At 41.7% G+C, this 20177-nt stretch overlaps 1 protein-coding gene across 12 annotated transcripts in view; it reads left to right on the top strand.

Annotated features, from left to right (window-relative positions):
* TIAM2 (TIAM Rac1 associated GEF 2) overlaps positions 1-20177 on the top strand; it is a 129107-nt gene that overhangs the window by 86904 nt on the left and 22026 nt on the right. For 11 of the 12 annotated variants that reach the window (XM_077925881.1, XM_077925880.1, XM_077925879.1 and 8 more), the window contains one exon: positions 9108-9211. In XM_077925881.1, coding sequence (XP_077782007.1) covers positions 9108-9211 — 104 coding nt within the window. Of the gene's footprint in view, positions 1-9107; positions 9212-14875; positions 15021-20177 lie in introns of those variants that run through there. The other variant, XM_028723728.2, reaches the window with a different exon arrangement.

The following is a 20177-nucleotide window of genomic DNA, read 5'->3' as shown; positions in this document are numbered from 1 at the left end:
TGGGGGTGGAGAGAGAGAAAATGAGGTGGCTCTTTGGATAAGCTGAAAGCTAGCATTTCTTCTAATGGTTGCAAACTATGTCTGAAGCTGAAGCATTTTATATTCACAGTTACCCATGTCTTTGCTACCATCTGTCAGGTTGTGAATTTCATTTTCTTTATGAATCACTTTTTGCTTACATAAGAAGGCTATTAAAGTAAACCCCCATATGGCCACTTGACAATAAAAGGTATGGAGGGGTTTTTTTGAACTTTAATTTTCCACAGCTTTGAGTAAAAGTCTAACTTTTACTACAAACTTAAGCATTTTGTCTTGATGTCATATATATACAGTGGTACCTTGGGTTAAGAACTTAATTTGTTCTGGAGGTCTGTTCTTAACCTGAAACTGTTCTTAACCTGAAGCACCACTTTAGCTAATGGGGCCTCCTGCTGCCGCTGTGCCGCTGCTGCATGATTTCTGTTCTCAACCTGAAGCAAAGTCCTTAATCCAAGGTAATATTTCTGGGTTAGCGGAGTCTGTAACCTGAAGCGTATGTAACCTGAGGTACCAGTGTGTGTGTGTGTGTGTGTGTGTGTGTGTGTGTGTGTGTATCTATATATATGGTGGGGGGAGAGGCTGACTGGGATTGCAAATCAAATCTTACTCATCTCTTCCTAATTATGCACAATTATGTACTGAGCATGCACTACAATTCTCATCCCTGATGTCATGACACTCATGAAGGAATCATGGAGGGGATGGTCAGATCCTGAGGAGGATGGGAACAGCTTGGGCAACTGAAGGATCCTGGGGAGGGCTCTAGCAAGATGGCGGAGGTGGATCAGGATGCCAATAAGTTCCTGAGCCAGGATGGATCTTGGGGTGGGGGGTGGGGGGTAGAGATCTGGATTCAGAGGAGAAGACTGAGCAGGTTGTCAGAGGAGTGTCCCCCCGCTCCCGCTGGCACATCCTCCTGTCTGTGCGGAGCCTGCTATTCTGGGGAAATGACTGAGAGTAAGCTTGATGCTCAGCCAGCTATGGCTCCTAAGAAGATTAAGCCTTGCTGAAATGTTGACACTGTGTGTATTGTGAAAGGGGGTGTCTTTAAAACTTGGGGGTTAATAAGGGATTAATATTCCCCACCCCATTTTTTGAGAATTTGTATGAAGAGGCATATATCACAGAGGTGTCTCTAGGTAAGAAACCTTCAAAATTCCAAGAGGATAAACTCAGGAATTGGAGAGCTATGATTCTGTTTTCATTTACCCATTGAGATTACTTGGGCAAACACTATCATTGAGGTTTCTCCCACATTAATCAGCTAAGTGATTAATCAGATGATTGGTCACAAGTATTTGTTTCAACTTGATTCTGAAGCATACAGTGTTTACTGTTAAATACTCCTAATAGCTAATTTTAATAAAAAGTGCTGAGCAAGTAATTAATGTAATAAGCTGATAAAGACTCTCCTCCCTGGAAGAGAGGGGAGTGGTTGTGGGCGGGAGACCGAGCTCCGCCCCTGGTAGGGGGCCTTAGCCCCCTCCCCTCCTTACCTGGCTGGCGCCCACGCCCACTGGAGGCAGCCAACCAGGTGCCTCAGGGGGGCGTGTGTAGCAGCTTAATGCTGTGGCGCCAGCTCCGCCTCCTCCTCATTCGTCGTCGTCCCTCAGCAAGTCACCCACCCTCCACTCCCATTTAGCTCAGGGTCTAGGTTTTTGGCCTTGCTATGGACCTTAGGTTGGTCGCCCCGGTTGTCTGGGGGGCCTGGTAGGAATTTTTCCATTTGGCATTAGGCTTTTTGGTTTTTTCGCCTACCTCGTAGCAATCGTCACTTTTTTGGTATTGGTGGGTAGGTTAGGCATTGGATTCATGTGTTGTGCTGTGTCAAGGGCTAGGTGTGGCCATCGCCTATGCTATCTACCGTGGGTTATTCCGTTAAAGGAATCTGGCGGTCGTGTATTCCGTCCGATGCCTGCTTGGCGGGAGGCCATGGCACGACCCTCGGTGACATCAGGGGGTGATGCCAATTGGATTGGCATCAACAGGCTCCACCTACTGTTGAATAAACCCACCTCCTATAGTCATCCAATGCCTAAGCCAATACCTTTTCACTGCTGTAATCAATAAAGTTGTGGCCTTTCCTTGCCCATTAACCTTATATCACGTGTCCTTGTGTATTTATTTCACATAGCGGGGGTCGGGCCCTCGATCCACAATTAACAATGCATAGTGTTTTCAACAAGTGATTTGTGAAAGCTGGAAATGTGCTTATTCTGTTCTGTTGAAAACAGAATAGCATTATTTTTATCTTCTGGGCTGACCATTACCCTTGGAATTGTTGTTTGCAAAGGGAGAATTGTTTGTAGTTCATTCAACAGCTGTTTTCATTCTTCAGGATGCAATATAGTATTTCATTTGCCGCTCCCTTCAGCATTTTTCCAGTCATTACTAAATACCAGGACCACCAAGGTTTTGTACCTTCTTGAGGTTTGGCTCCATTCCTGAACTGCTTACACAGAAGCCTTTCGGCAGCTTGCCTGATCAAAACATCTAGAAGAATATGAGAAACTTCTGATGTAAATAAATCCGACCCCATTCATGAAAACACCAGTACATGTGATTATATTTTTCTCCCTAAGCCTTTCCTCTTTCCTTCAAAATGTGAAGTATCTTGAGAGAGTATTTTGAGATTTCCCCAGTATTTTAATTTGGGAGTGAAAGCGGGTACTGCAAGCATCCTTTTGTCAGCTGTTGCTTTATATCCTTTTTACTATAGCTTTTGTTACACAGTGTTGTTGTTTTGGTGGCTTTTTTATGGCAAGACTTCCCCCTACAAGAGTAAGTTCATGTTCTGTACGTTCTGGAAAAACTGATAAAGATAATTAGGTTCAAGAACATTCAAGCTGTATTTTCCTTGAGAACATATTTAAACCTCTTTTGTTGTCCACCGGCATTACACTTTCCATTCTTAAGTTGGGAATAGAGTAGTTGCTTTAGAAGACGATAATTAGGCATCTAAACAACATGACCAGTCCAATGAAGCTGATGTTGAATTATCATTATTTCACTATATTAAATACTGTGTAGTGTTGTAAATAAAATATGCCCTTTTCCCTTATGGGGTATCCAAGAGCCCATATAGAGTCCTTACATAGGTTCCCTATTGGTAGGAGAAAATAACAGAGGCCAACCAGAGAATATTGAGAAGCAAAGCAGCTAGTAAGCTTGATCATTATTGATCTGTTGCAACAGGGTACTCCCTCACATGCAGGAGAGGAGGAGGACCCAGAAAGATGGTGTGCAAGGGCTTATAAAGACTTTTGAAATTCCCATCCTCTAGATCAAGACCACCCCCAGAAACATTATGCATACATCACAGAAGGGGTGTAACCTAAGACCACCCCTCAGATACATCCCACCTACATCACAGAAATTTAAATGTTGTTTTTCTCCTGTCACAGTTTATCTCCTGTCTGGCAAGTTACTTGATTGCATTTCCCGGGGAGCCTGGCCATTCTTTTGTAGTGGTAAAATACTTATTTCCTGGGCCAGGTCACAGGCTCACACCTTATTCATATCTTAAATGTGTCCTTAAGACAGGATTTGTGAGGAAAGAGACAATGGGGAGACTTTTCCAGTTTGACCTTGCAGAGAAAACATTTGGTCAGTTTAGGAATCAAAATGGTTCCAGGTTGGCCTTCCTGTGTTGATCTATGTATGTGCGGTTATGAACATTGCCATATATCTAAGACCATAAAATTCCTATCACAGTAGAACTGCTGTTTGTATTCTGTTTCAAACTGATTGTGGAAGAGCAGTGACTCAGCGTAACTAAATATCTTATTTTGCTATGGACCATTCACATTTCTACTCCTTCTCATATTAACAGCTTTCCCCCACAAGGTATTCCATCCTTGTTGAACAAATATATTGCCTGAGTTAAACACATACCCCATTAGGCAGTCTGTGCTCTGAAACTCTCACAGGCATGACCTAGAAAACTGAACAAATTGCCTATACAGCTTTTCTACTTTGTGAGAGGTTGGGTACATCTAATTTTCGCTGTGCCATCTGGTTTTATTTTTAGTTCTCCATCCCCTCCCCTCTATTACTGTCAGAAGACTAGAAGGTAAAGCACACCTCCTTTTTCTGGCTTGGAAGAGTCTTTCCCACCTACCCATGCTCTTGACATTTGATAACACTTGATTTTTCCCTCCTGATGAGCAATAAGTCACTTGTTCAGAATAGAGCTATGAATGGTAGGAAGCATTCCCAGCACCAAGATATTTAAGAGCAAGTTCTCTATTCCTACTTACTCCTCACTGTAATTTCCCCTTTATTTGCAGAGAGAAGGATGAGATGGCAAGAGAAGTGCTGATTAGAATGTAATTAAGGCTTCATTAATCAAGTGGGCTAAGAGGCAACATGTGAAGGCTGCATCTGCTCTCTTTTCTTACATGGTAGAAAGACCTCCTCCATGGAAGAGAGGGTTTTGGGGGTTTTTGAAGCCCCCCCCCCCTTGTTTTCCTAGCCTTCAATATGTTAGCACCAAAAACCTCTGCAGCACATGCATGGTCTTTGCATCTGATAATTTTGATTATGCCCCGTTGTCAGCTTTTATTCTGTGGCCTGTACCTCTGTGAAAGTGCAAATACCTGCATTCCCTTATGGTTGACAAATATTTGGTTCCTTCTGTGACTATCGCATCTGTGCACAGTCTGTTTGCCTTTAATTGAATAATCAACTGTAAGGGAATGATTTGGGAAACCATGGTGTACTCTTTGAATTCTGGTGGCTACATGATCATTTCTTTTGAATGACGGCGAGTCATAGATCTGCCTGCCTGTATAACACAACGTTATATAAGTCATGTAATTAAGGAGCCACTGGTCACACAAGACTGAATACAGTCAAGCACTCACTGAAGTTGCCTGCCATTGTGGGCGCTCCATGGCTTCTGAGTGCCTCTGGGCAAAATATTTTGAGTAGTATTCAATTTGCCATTTGCTCTGAAAAGCACTAAAAAGCAGTTTTCCATGGGGCAAAGCAATGGGACAAGAAGAAGTATGGATAAGCTATAAGTTTTGCTCAGAGTAAACCCACTGATATTAGCTTGGTCATGTTCATTTATCTCAATGGGTATACTCAATGGGAGGAGAGAAGGCAAGCAAAATGTGAGGGAGATAGTGAAAGATACAGGAAATTGAATGCAGATTTCCAAAGAATAGCAAGGAGAGACAAGAAGGCCTTCTTAAACGAGCAATGCAAACAAATAGAGGAAAACAACAGAATGGGAAGAACCAGAGATCTGTTCAAGAAAATTGGAGATATGAAAGGAACATTTCGTACAAAGATTACCATAATAAAGGACAAAAGTGGTAAGGACCTAACAGAAGCAGAAGACATCAAGAAGAGGTGGCAAGAATACACAGAGGAATTATACCAGAAAGATATGGATGTCTCGTACACCCCAGGTAGTGTGGTTGCTGACCTTGAGCCAGACATCCTGGAGAGTGAAGTCAAATGGGCCTTAGAAAGCACTGCAAATAACAAGGCCAGTGGAAGTGATGGTATTCCAGCTGAACTATTTAAAATTTTAAAAGATGATGCTGTTAAGGTGCTACACTCAATATGCCAGCAAATTTGGAAAACTCAGCAGTGGCCAGAAGATTGGAGAAGATCAGTCTACATCCCAATCCCAAAGAAGGGCAGTGCCAAAGAATGCTCCAACTACCGCACAATTGCACTCATCTCACACGCTAGCAAGGTTATGCTTAAAATTCTACAAGGAAGGCTCAAGCAGTATGTGGATCGAGAACTCCCAGAAGTGCAAGCTGGATTTCGAAGAGGCAGAGGAACCAGAGACCAAATTGCAAACATGCGCTGGATTATGGAGAAAGCTAGAGAGTTCCAGAAAGACATCTACTTCTGCTTCATTGACTATGCAAAAGCCTTTGACTGTGTCGACCACAGCAAACTATGGCAAGTTCTTAAAGAAATGGGAGTGCCTGATCACCTCATCTGTCTCCTGAGAAATCTCTATGTGGGACAAGAAGCTACAGTTAGAACTGGATATGGAACAACTGATTGGTTCAAAATTGGGAAAGGAGTACGACAAGGCTGTATTTTGTCTCCCTGCTTATTTAATTTATATGCAGAATACATCATGTGAAAGGCTGGGCTGGATGAATCCCAAGCTGGAATTAAGATTGCCGGAAGAAATATCAACAACCTCAGATATGCAGATGACACAACCTTGATGGCAGAAAGTGAGGAGGAATTAAAGAACCTTTTAATGAGGGTGAAAGAGGAGAGCGCAAAATATGGTCTGAAGCTCAACATCAAAAAAACGAAGATCATGGCCACTGGTCCCATCACCTCCTGGCAAATAGAAGGGGAAGAAATGGAGGCAGTGAGAGATTTTACTTTCTTGGGCTCCATGATCACTGCAGATGGTGACAGCAGCCACGAAATTAAAAGACGCCTCCTTCTTGGGAGAAGGGCAATGACAGGCCTAGACAGCATCTTGAGAAGTAGAGACGTCACCTTGCCAACAAAGGTCCGTATAGTTAAAGCCATGGTTTTTCCAGTAGTGATGTATGGAAGTGAGAGCTGGACCATAAAGAAGGCTGATCGCCGAAGAATTGATGCTTTTGAATTATGGTGCTGGAGAAGACTCTTGAGAGTCCCATGGACTGCAAGAAGATCAAACGTATCCATTCTTAAGGAAATCAGCCCTGAGTGCTCACTGGAAAGGACAGATCGTGAAGCTGAGGCTCCAGTACTTTGGCCACCTCATGAGAAGAGAAGACTCCCTGGAGAAGACACTGATGCTGGGAAAGATGGAGGGCACAAGGAGAAGGGGGCGACAGAGGACGAGATGGTTGGATAGTGTTTTCGAGGTTACCAGCATGAGTCTGACCAAACTGCGGGAAGTAGTGGAGGACAGAGGTGCCTGGCGTGCTCTGGTCCATGGGGTCACGAAGAGTCGGACACGACTAAACAACTAAACAACAACAACAACAACAATACTCTAAATAAAACTGAGCTGGATTCCACCCTTGGTTTTGTTGCAGTAAATTCATACTACCGTATTGGCCTGAATATAAGCCACACTCTCTCCTCCCCCCCCCCCCATTCCAATCGTGAAAAGTTAAAGTGCGGTTTCAATTCACAACCTTACAAAAATTGGCTTTTACGATATCGCTGTAGCATTTTCTTCTGAGTTTGCCATTTTGGGGTGTGAGTGCCTGTGGAATTTTAAGGGAGCAGATTCTATCCAGGTATTGTCTTTTTCTCTCTCCCCCCCCCCCCAATACAGTACTTGCCGCAATTTCAGAAATGCTGTCTGCTGGCATACCACCCCCACCACTGGGTGAAACCCACGGTTTTCCTTTGATTTTTGGCATAATTATAAGGCTACCGCTAATAACTGTACTAGTTAGGCCTTTGAACTATGAATTTGCTTTTAACCTATTCAGTTGTATAGATTTTGTCACTAATGTTTTTACTGTTGTCAAAGTTTTTATATGCTGTACATCCTCATATTGTATTTTTTCTGGAAGTGTGGTTTAGAAGTAGCTATAATAAAGAACTAATAATAGCATTTTAAAATTGGATTTAGAGGGCAGATTATCCTTACCCTTTTGGATCTGTATGTGCAAATGCACCCCACTAAAATATGGATAGATGTTAACCTTTTTATCCAGTCTCTGGAGATCAGATAAGGATCCCACTGACGCTGTCAGAACCATTCTTAATAGCCACAGCTTTACCATTTCTTTGCTTTCCAATTTTCTTGAGGGTCTCCTTGCACTGACATCCCCTTACTTGACTCCTGAGTATTAGTGGGACAGTTGCTTTGGATTTGGCTTGCTCTAGACCAGTAAGGCTGCCGCTGGTGGTAGCAGCAGCAGCTGGCTTAGCATTTGGCTTCTTGTGGCTTGGCCAGCCACTTCCCAGCCATACTGTGATTGGGAAAGCAGCGCCAATGGCAGATGGCTGGTGGGGCACTATGCCAGCCCATCCCTGTTGAAAGCTGAGTCAGCCGCCTGCCTAGTGCAACTGATTTTAATATGATGAATGGCGTCGACTCAGTTCCCCAAACCCCCAAATGCTGTACCTTGGAATACGGCGGGGGAAACTATTGATGGGGGGGGGGGAGATGCATAATAACCAGAAACAGATAATGCATTATTTTAAACTTTTGTGTTGTATGCTCCAGAGTGTGATTTTTGTTGAGTGAAATTAGTAACAGATTCCAGTTCAGGGTGGGGGTACTTAGCACATGGGCTCTCAAAGAGAAAACATGGAACTGATTGTCAAACCGTAGTATTGGTCTCATGGCCTGAGGTGGAAATAGTGAAAGAGTTGTGAGGAGTCAGAAAAGAATATTGAACTGGGCTCCCCATCCTTGGTTTGTAATTTTCAACTTTTAAAGATTTTAGGCTTTTCCTAATAAGAATATATGCAGTGGTGAATAAGTTGTGTACAGGACAGATGTATTTATCCCATGTTTGCAAAAGGTGTGTGTGTTTGTGTGTGTGCACATACAAAGTTTGGGTGCTCTTATTGGGAGATTTGAACCTTCCTTTTCTTTTTGTTAAAATTGCCTGCACGGTGTCTGATGTTGGTCAAGGACAGCGCTATCATCCCTCCATTGCCAGTTTTCCAAATTGTTTCTCTAGACAACTGCATTAAGAAGGAAGCCAGGGTGGCTCCCTCCCCTGCCCACTTTGCTCCACTAATGTATTTATGAACCACGTCATGTTGCAGAACGTTGTGTTCATCCAAGAGAATCACTTGATACATGGAGTCATTTTTATTGGTTGTTCCCTTCGGCCAGCACAAACTGTGCTACACTGTAGACAGATGATGCTACATTAGGAATTTGGGGAGGAAGAGCTTAATTTTAGCTGATCAAATATGTGCATTACTTCAGAGAGGCTGTTTTAGCTGAACTGCCTTTTAAAAGAGGCGGGGGGGGGGAGCGAGCAGTAGAAGTAGCAAAGTAGTCCTCCTTCCCCTCTCCCTGGTACAGAGAGCTTTTATGAATGAAGCAAGAAATATTTTTCTACTGCTGATAATTGAACTCTCTGAATTTTTTGCTTTTCATTTGCATGCAGATTTCAGCAATGTGCCTGATGTTACTGCAAGTCTGAAAAGAAGCAGTACGAATGGCATTCTGGACCAGGTTCCCCAGAAGGAGAAACTTGAGTTATCTTTCCAGGTAAGAGCACTTCTTAAAAACCTAGAGCACAGTAATCAGCAATCAGTAATCTTGCTGACAGCTCTTATACATGATATAATTTAGCATAAAATTCTGTACTCAATAGCCTTACCTTAATCTGTAGTACATTTTGGAGTATGACTGCTATCTATACCTGTAGGAAAGCATCTGTTTTTGAGGAGGCAAAATGCATTTTCAAGATGAACGAAGTCTGTCAATGATGGTTATGCTTGGTAATAAATTGTCAGGTACCACAGCCTACATGCTGTGTATTGTTGTGGGCAAAGTGCTGGATTTACCGCTGGGACTCCTGGTTTCAAACTTCCTGCATGTTGAATGCAAGTGATTTCATTTCATTCTTCATTTGCTTATTGCCTTTATATGTAACTATGATCAAATGTAGCACAAACAGGAATCTTGCCAGACTGAATGAGATAAGAACTGTCTATCCTCTAGATCAGGTATGGTCAAACTTGGCCTTCCAGATGTTTTGGGACTACAACTCCCATCATCCTTAGCTAACAGGACCAGTGGTCAGAGATGATGGGAATTGTAGTCCCAAAACATCTGGAGGGCCACGTTTGGCCATGCCTGCTCTAGATGTTGTCAGTATTTTTACTCCTTCAACTGCTCTTGAACTTTGGCTTATCATTTTTAGGATTAAGAGGATCATAGTTATTTAGACCATGACTTGAATGGCTGTTCATTTTTGTATACCTCAATCATGTGCCCAGTCAAGTGAATTGGCATGGGTTTACCCCAGGTTTGGTTTGGTTTGGGACTGGTCAGCTAGATCAGCACTGCAGTGCACAGGAGGTTTGTGAGAAGCATGTAGGTAGGGCTAGGAAAGAAACTATTTTGGAAATGTGGAGCATTTGAGGTGCCAAAAGGTTCTGACCAGTATGTGTACGTACACTGGTTTCTATGGGCAACTCGTTTCTCTTCTAAAGCACATTTAAAAGTAGTCTCTCAATGCGAGCCAGGTGATGCCCTATCCACACAACGAGGCAAGTAGTTTCAAGTTGGGCATCAGCAACATCTGGAGGGCTACAGGTTTCCAAGCCCCGTCCTACCCAGTGAGGGAATTTAAAGTTAAGTGTCACTGAAATTCAGTCAGCCCCTCAGCCGCATTTGGGCCATGCTAGCTGCTAATGGAAACTCATGGAGGAGAAGTGAAGAGCATCAGGTAATACCTGTATCTCCTTCAAGGACTTCTAAAAGCTCAAGGATGTGCACACACACACACACACACACACACACACACACGTGTATAACTTGTTCCCCAACCCATCTGTGCTCCTTGCCTTCTTTCTTTGTCTCCTCAACTTCTTTAACCACTGGCCTCACCTGACAGCTGATCCATGGTATTTTGAAACTGCCTGGACTTCTACAGCCATACCTGTACCTTACCCGCAAACTCCTCCTTGGTCCCTGATGACAGCTAGTGGTTTTCCAGTGCCTACAGATGAGGTCAGCAGTGAGCACCAAGAGCTGTGGCAACCCCACATCACCCAATGCCATCTCAGAGAACGGGTTGATGCCTCCCACAGGCTGCTTGCCAAATGGCAGGTCAGTAGCCAGCAGTAAGGTCTGTCCTGGACCCTCCTTGAGGGCAGAAGCAATAAGCAGCTGCTTGATTGTGCCCAGCCCTGCATGCCAGCCATGGTTGGCTCTACCCTTTGTCCTTCATCTTCTTTCATCCAGCCCCATTCTCGCCATGTCGTCCCTGATTTCAAACAGGGCTGCAGGCAATAACTGCATCCAAAAAAATCCCCCTTCACCTTCAAAACTGCATCGCTACCTATCGCTCTTCTTGTCCGTCACAAAAATGATTTCCTCTTCCAAGTGGAGTGCTACTTTCCACACTCATAAGAAATGGAACTACTTGAGCTTCAGCTTGAGGGAAGCTCAGTTTTCAGGTAGTTGTAGGTATGTATGCATGTATTTTATTTTTGCTGATTCTGTGCCATGAGGTACCCAAAGTGACTTAAAGCAAGCAATATTAACATCTTACCAGAAAGTAATAACACAAAACATTTTTTAAAGCTACCAAACAATAGAAAAAACCCTTCAAGCCAGCAATCAACATCCCAAAAGTTTGGTGTCCAAACTTTTTTCAAAGAGGGCCAGATTTGATGAAGTAAAGGGCCATAGGGCCAACCAAAGGGCCAACCAAAGTTGTTGACCTTTTTGGTAGTTGAGGGTTTTTTAGGATTTCCCCCCAGGAAATAAACTACCACAGGGGCCAGATTAAACCGATCGGTGGGCCGGATTAGGCCCCCGAAACGGACTTTGGACATGCCTGCCATATACTTTTTAAGAAGGGCTTGGGGTTAAAAAAAAAAGTACTTTCATCTGCAAATGGAAAGCAGTTTGGGAGTTAAGCAGATCTCTTTGACATTAAATTCCTGAGAGTGGGTGTAGATCTCTTGTTGATCTTAATATGGGCCGAAAATGAAACGTATCTACAAAATCTCACTCCCTGATTTCAAAGGACAGGAAGTGCTATATGAGAGAAGATGCTTATTGAAAGAATATGCAGGACATGTAGGATGATCCTTGAGACACCAAAATGTCCAAGGGGAAAGCTACTCACACATATGCACTAGCAGTCAAGGAAGCTGCAGAAAGAGGTATAACTACTTAGCATAATAGTAGAACAAATACGGGAAGAGACAACAACAAATCAAAGCAGAGTCAGGTCTTACTTGGATGCTGCTTGATTACATAAATCAGTTGCTTGTTTTTCTTGGATGTGTTTGATGTTTTTGTTATTGAATTTTTAGCAACTGTTAAATTGCAGAAAAACAAGGGGGAATAGCTGGCTATAGCTCTACTTCTGTTTTCGTTGTACTTCATTACTTGACAATACCCTAAAGTGTTCTGTTAAGACAAAACCCAGCAGAATATTTTTTCCAAAGCCCAGGTGCAGAGGGCCACATGTGCATGTTTTTGGTACCTCAACCTAGTTTTACTTTTTCCTGAATTTCGGTAGGTCTTGGAGCCTACTATGACAACCAATTCGGCATTTGGAATCCATGGGGAAGAATTACCCTCTGCTGATTTGCAACTGTTCTAGGCTGTGAAAAACTTTTCATGTGGATTTTCTTCTGTGTGTGTCACATTCATCTTTTTAGTACAGCAAAGCAAACCTTCATTTTAAGGCGGGTTCCAATGCCATGCTAAAAATCAAATTGTCTGGCTGGCAATGCTACATTCAGTTAGTTTGTGCCATACTGAAGTAGCCAGAAATCAATATGAACTAGCCAAGTTGCCACAGCAGCCACATGACGATTAGGTTGTGGAAACAGGCCTTCGAAGCACTAGTTCAAGTTGTGGCTATATTACATGCAATTGAAACACCATTAACCAATTTTGTAAATGCCTCTTTCTGTGATAGAATTTTTACTTTGTGACTCGCACTATAATGAGAGGTTAAATTGGCCGTGAAACCATAGTCCTTATTCACACTGTGAGATTGCAGCTTTTCAGCACAGTAAGGGGATTTTTGCATATAATCTTTGATTAAAAGGTTCTGGACTTTCTGGTATAAATATGGAGGGAAAGAGCTATTTTTTATGATGACCAGCTGAATGTGTGCTTTCATAATACAAAATCACATTAGTATTACGAAGGGAGACCTAGTGTTTGAAAGGTGATCAAGGAAGAATACAAGGAATAAACAGAGAAATATATTAAACGAGGAGAAAAAAAGCACTAGTAGGATATACTATGCCTATTGTGTCAAGTCTTTGTATTTTAGTCTTCTGGGCTTTTGGCCAAATTAATTAAGGGCAAAAAAATCTTCCCAGGCTTCAGTGTGGTCCTGTAGATTGCTTACAAGTCTATTGGCTGGGCACACTTTACACAGGGCATCGTTAAACTGTGGAATTCAATCCACAAGAAATAGTGATTGCCTCCAACTTGGATGGCTTTAGAAGAGCTTTAGCCTTATGCTCCATGAAATTGGTCTGTCAATAGCTACCAGCCACAGTGACTAGGTTCTGCTTCTAATATTGGACACAGTTTGCCCTTGAATGCAATGCCAGTGTCAGTATTTCTCCAGCCCAAACAGTATATCTAGAAGGATACCAAGGTCAATGGTTTTAAAAGCTGCCAGAAGGACCAAAGATCATTTCATAGAGTAACCAAAGCAGTTTTTGTTCCCAAACCAGACTGAAATGCATCTAGAAAATCAGTATTGTCTCTAAGAGTGCCTGGAGCTGGCCAGCAACCACCTGCTCAAACACCTTGCCCAGAAAGCGAATGTTTGCAACTGGCCTGCAGAAGTCAACATCTTCTGGGTCCAGGCAATGTTTATTTTGAAGGGCAGTCTAATGATTGCTTCTTTTAAAGAGGCTGGGACTGCACTCTTTCTTGCATTGAGACATATACAAGCTCCTGGACTTACATAGTAGGACACTCCCTGCCTATTTGCTGTGATAAGTCCAGACATACACTAACGTGTCCAGCACATTAGTCTTGCATCTTTTGTGAAGTTGTATCATGCTCTGGTTTCAGACTAATTTCCACAAACGTTTCTGTGAGAATCCCCACTCTGTAGTTTCAGACCCCAGTTTTAGCCATCTAGTTCTACAGTGTTGTTCAATCCAAAGGAAAGTCACAATCCATTCTTCGCCCTTGGCCCTATCTCCTTGCTCAAAATAAATAAAGTGGAGATAGCTCCATTGTCTCTGTTCCCTTGCATTTGTTAGTTCTTCTTTTTAAAAACAAACAAACAAAAAGAAACTCCAATCAATACGTAATTTGATGACTAAAGGAAAATAACTGCTTATCAAAAGAATTTCTGCTTCCTTTGTCCTCTGCTCTGGAAGCCTGGCAATAACAGCAAATTTAGTAGAAGGGCTGCACACAGGCACAATTTATTTATAGTGCTTTTCAATGCAAACCGTAAGTTGTCCTTTACATTCCTTTGCATATGTTACTTTAACAATTAATTGGAAAGGTACAGGGAAGTGTTTTTTTTATAATTGTGTTTGTGTGTGCATGCGCATGCATGCTGACATGTTTGGTACTATTGTTCATAATGCACTAACACTATTGTTAGAGCATTTTGTCCTAGATAATGTTGCTGATGTTTTGAGCAGTTAAGTAAGGATGTTCTAGATTTTAAGTTGCAGTAGGAAAAAAATGGTTTGAGCTTTAACACTACCAGACTTGAACCACCAACTGTAGCAGTGTCTTTGACAGCCCTACAATTTCTGCAAATGGCTTATAATCGAATGCCGGTTTTTTGGTTGGAGGGTGCCTATTACTGTCAGAGCAATTTGTATGACCCTGTCTGTCTCCAACAGATGTGTGTGTTGGTGTGTGTGTTGGGGGGGGGGGTGTGCATTAGAAAGTAGTCTTGCTGAAAAGATATTGTGAGCGGAGACAGAAAGAGCAACATGATGTCTCTTTTCTTTTCCTAGCCTTGTTTTAGACATCCTCTTCGTGAGTAGCCTTAAGACTTTCATAGCAATTTACTATTGAAAATGCTTGATTTCCACCCCAGCTTCATATTTCTGCATGACTTCATTGAGTGCACTTATGTGAAAGTACAGCAGAAGAAGCATCTTGGCGTTATGTAATATTGTTAAGTGTGGGACTATGTAAAAACATGATGTGAAGAAGATGGTCGTGACACTAGGAGGTTTTCAGTGCAGGCTGGAAGAACAATCAGTCTGAGGATTATTTTGTGAAAGAGGGATTGCAAGAAGTGCTCAGTTCCTGGCAGACAACAGCTTTAGATATCATCCCTGAGTCTGGAAGGAGAAAATTATTATCTGACTCTCTTTCCTTAACATATGTAAGTAAAGAAATCAAAATTGTAATTAATCTAAACTCCACAAGTGTTTGTTTGTTTGTGTGTTTGTGTGTTTGTGTGTGTGCACATAATGCACAAACGTATATCTGAGTTTCTGTTTTTCTTCTTGCTTTATGATTTAAAGCTTAAGCAAAGTAATTCACATATTTTTGAAGCTTCTTTGAATGTAAATTTATTTCACAACTTTTGGGGGAAGGAAGACCTTTCTCTTACCGTACGCAACACGTTTACATTGACTAGCAGACTGCTCTGCATTTGCAACGGAGGTGGTGGATGAAGAAAAGGATTTCTGTCTGTGAACTTAAAAGCAAATTAAGACAAAAATCAACTGAAATGGTGCTTAATTTTCCAAAAAGGAAGTTGTTTCCCCCTGTGTGGAATGTGTAAATCTACATTCTCTTGATGATGCTCCTTAAATGTTGTGTTTCTTTCCCTTGAACTTTCTCTTTGTGGGAGTTCCAACTGCTTTCTTTTTAAAAATAAGACACTTCTGTTTTCCTTCAGAACCACAGTGTGGTTGTGTATTGCAATGGTGTGGATATCATAGATAGAGAGATAGTAAGACTTCAAACCATGTTTCAAAACGGTTTTATGGTAATGACACATACACTCTATAGCTGTTGCCTTGAAACTATAACAGAGGACATTAAAATACATGAGGATGCAGTATAATTGCTGAGTGAATTGTTTGTGCTTTGTTGAATCATATCTGTGGGTCTGTGTGCTCTTTGCTTTTACGTAAAGGCTGATATATACTGACAGCAATCAAGGTCAATGAATTATCTATACACTAAAATGCCATGTTCTACATGTTGCCTGACAAGATAGTAGTTTAGATGCTTCTTTTTCTTTGTTATGTATATTGGTTAGAAGTTAAGGATTGAATCAAACTAAGTTTTACCCAGAGTAGACTCATTGAAGTTAATGAGCCTAAGTTAGTCATGTGTATTAATTTCATTAGATACAGTCTAAGTGTACTTCAGCCAGTCCTATGCATGCTTACTTGGAAATAAGTCTCCATGAGTTCATAGGATTGCAGACTGAAATGATTCTAATAGAACAGGGTTGGCGAACTTTTTTAGCACAAAGGTCCCATTCACCCTTGGCCAATCCTCAAAGGGCTGTGTGCTAGCATGTGGCCAGGAAATGTTGAGGCCAATGCATGCTTTCACCATTACACTCGCCACACACACTGGTTGCATTGGACACATCACATGTGCACATATGACATACAAAAATACAAGGCATGCACACACACACATCCCCAATAGCTCCCCCTGCTCACCTTGTTCATGCAGATCAACTAGGTAGGGAGCATAAAGTCACCCCTTTGCCACTCATCAACTTAATACCTCTCTAGGGGTGGATGGCATTCTTAGAATACTCATGTGAAATTGCTGGACTACTTACAAAAATGTGCAACTTACTAAAATCAGACTACATATCAGAGGATTAGAGGGATAGCTCTCTTAGGTGAATTGGTAGAAAGTGACATTAGATTGGTAAAAAAGGGGGGGCAAGAGAGCTGGATGAATCAGAATGGCTTTTGCAAAGGGATTCCTGCAACACCAACCTTTTAGAATTATTTGATTGTAGGTTTACACAACTCCCCAATGTATTAAAAGTATATCTCAAGGGCTTGCATGATTGTGCCAGCTAGCGCTATCCAACACTGCCACTTCGTGCAACACCCACGTCCCTTCCAGCTGCACGTGGGCCATGTGAAATGGCAAGATGCACATGCACCTCCTCCATGAAAGGTAAAAATGCATCTGTATAGATTTAAGGTTGCTTCACATGGGTGCCGAACATACAGATGTTGGCAACATGGGAGGGGATTCATGTGAACCCCCTATTTATTTATTAAATTTGTATAGCACCCTTCATCTGTAGATCTCAGGGTGGTTTTCAACATAAAAATACAAGATAAAAACCACAAAATACGTAATAAAAGCCCTTTGATGAGTGGGTGCATTCCAAGCAGTGAGAGAGGGATGGTGGGAGATCCCATGACAAGTGTGGCACTGAGGAGAAGAGGCAGGCTGAATCTAAGCCCGAGGAGCAGACCTGCATGAAGACTGGCTGTCAACCAATCAGGCCCGCTCCCTGGAAGCCCACCTCCAGGCCTGCCTGTGATTGGCCAATTGCAGGCAAGCCTGGACTTTGAATTCCCAGTGGCCAATGAGGAAGGATATGACATCTCCCACCATCAGTAGGGCAAAATTCCCAGAGCCACGGCCATGGCAGCGGGGGGCAGCGCTATGCTGCAACCTCCACGCCACTTTCCTGATAGAAGCACTATGACAATTGGCAATGTTCTGGTGGTCAGAAACTGGCAATCAAAAATAAACTCCGTGTTTTCTGTTTATCTGCTAACCATTGCAAGAAATGGCTATATAAGTTACTTGAAGCCTGAATAAAAGTGCTGCATAACTGGAGTTTGTCTTCTGGCATTTTTGAAGACTTGCTGGTCCAAAGGAAAACATAACCAGTTCTGTGTTTCTGTGTGGTGTAGCTCATAAGCCAAGTACTCGCTGTAATAGGAAGTTTTGCCCTTGAACTCATGTAATTGTTGACTTCTAAAAATTGATATGAGCAAGTATGGAACAGATAGCAAAGAAAAGAATCCTTGATTATTACTCAAAACAGTTAATGAAAGCTCCTTATCAGCCACTGATAGGGGGCTCTATTCCTGTGATCCTGAAACACCATTGTTATACTTTTACTATTCCATAATAAGTTCTTTTTACTATGTCAATGGAACACATTTAATGTTTCAAACCAAAATTGTGGTGTCTTTATGTTAATAGCAAAGTCAAAGAATTCTTAAAAGATATGAGTGATACCGAGAATGAATTCTCAGTGGTTACCATAGTTTCAGACTCTGATCCTTAGGAAATGGTTATGGAACAAGGCTCTGTCACTCTGTGTAATTATAGTAAAGTGGAATGTTGTTAATGTGGGAATTCATCAAACATTTAAAATAAAATAAAATTTGCATTTAAACATCTTCACACCAAGCCACTAACTTTCTAATGTCAAATATTTTAGCCAAATACACCCACCCACTAGGTAGTATATGGATTCAATAGTGTCAACTATTTGGGAAAATATAGTTTGGGGTTGAAAATAAATATTTCATGTATTACAATCTAGGATATTTTGTGGTTTTCCTAGAAGAAAAACCTTCAAAGTGAATTTTATAATACATTGGCAGAGTGTAGTGTGTCACCTAAACTTTAAACTGTGGTTAATCTTACTTATGGTTTGAGGTCAGCCTGTTTTAACAAAGAATGGTTAAAACGGGCCACAGTTTGTTGGAGTTGGGACATAATGAACTCCTTCCAAACTCCTCACAGCCCCGGCAGTGAAGGAAATCTTCATGCCATGGTTGCCTCCTGGAAGCATACGTTAGGCTAGTGTGGAAATATAAGGCAGGACCTTTTATCTAGTCCAGCAGAGTTTCTCTTACAATCACAAAGCAATTTGAATGGCCTCTTGTTTTCCAATTTACTTGTATTTTTCAAGTTGCAAGATGAAGAGATTATTGAACTATTTGATACAAAAATGGTTGCAATTTGTTAATTAAGAGCTTGTGCCAGCTGCCATATGGTTAGCTTTTAATTCATGAAGCTGCTAAATCTGTTCCGCCTCCAACACGGAACTGAAGCATTTGCTGTATACTTTGAGCAGGAGTGAAGATACTGTTGACTCTAGAACTATGCAGCCTTTTCCAGTCATGGCGTAAGAAAGTGTGGGAGTGTTTTTCAAGATTACTCTGTTGGAAGAGTTGCATATCACACATTGCTGTATTTCCCCCCAAATGCACCAAATGGAAAAAGTGGGTTTCACTTAGTGAAGGATTGCTGAAGATGAGCTTCATCCACATACTGTATTGTATTTAGACACCAACTAATTAAGAGAATGGCCTTTTTTTACTGGGGTGTCTTTGGGCTGGTTCTCATATGTATATACATTCCTTGATTACTTTGCATTTGATGACTTGCAGCATGCTTCAGCTAACCATTGAAAACATTTCTGGACTCAATGGCACATTCACACATGCTATTCATCACTCAATGTTGCAATTATTAAGAGCTGGATGTGATCTGTCAACCAGCATTTGCACTTCATTCTTTGTTCAGTTTCAAGAGTGAAAATTGAACCAATTGCATTATTGAATAGCAACAGGAAAGGAATACTCATGTTATCAAATTACATGGGTTCTAATCTTTCTCCTTCCCTTCAAATTGGGTTTAGCTAATATGGTGTCCTCCAGATGTTGTTGGACTCCAGCTCTCATCAGCCCCAGCTAGTGTGGCCAGTGATCAGAAATTATGGGAGAAGTCATCCAGCAACACCTGGAGGGTACCACATTGACTACTCATGGCTTAAATCTTTATTCTTCCCATTTGCACTCAGCACATATTTCAGACCTAGACAATGGCCTTCATTCACACTAAAAAGAGCAATTACAAAATGGAAAGAAAATCTGTAAGGACTTGGCCAGATTTATCTCATACATACCCTCAGATCTACAATGACATTGTGCAAAGCCATTCTGACAACTGCATCTTTCTGATAAGGCTAGGGAGCAGTGGTGTCATGACTACCATGGCATCATATGTCATTACTTCTATTTTGGATTCCAGTTATACAAGCAGCCAGTTATTAGACGTCCTTTAAAAAAATAACGATGAATTGCATTTATTTTTCAGAAATGGCATTATTCTATATCACTTCAATTCAACATCAAGTATATTCTCTTTCTGGAGATCAGCCACAGCTACATTAGGTAGTTTCAGGCAAATTGCCATCTTTCAGCCTTAATTCCCATTCTGCAGAAAAAGAATAATAGTGACCTATCTCACAGAATTTCAATGAGGAAGAAAGAGAACAATTGTGAAACACATGACTAAGACATTAAGATAGGAGACAGGGCAAGACTACAGAGATTGGAATTGGCTCAATTTTCGAGGGTTTCTATTCAGTTTTATGAGACAAATAAAAGAGCTGCAGTCTGTAGGACTGGGGGTGGGGGACCTTTTGGCACTTGTGTTACTTCCCAGGTTCTTTCTATGTTGGATTTACACAGTTGAAAAAAAGTCTTCAAATGAAAGCAGAGTCTAGTGGCAGTGA

This window comes from Podarcis muralis, chromosome 3 (assembly GCF_964188315.1).
Source record: "Podarcis muralis chromosome 3, rPodMur119.hap1.1, whole genome shotgun sequence".
Lineage (NCBI taxonomy): Eukaryota > Metazoa > Chordata > Lepidosauria > Squamata > Lacertidae > Podarcis > Podarcis muralis.
The sequence above is the reverse complement of the archived record's forward strand: the minus strand, read 5'-3'. Positions and strand labels throughout refer to the sequence as shown.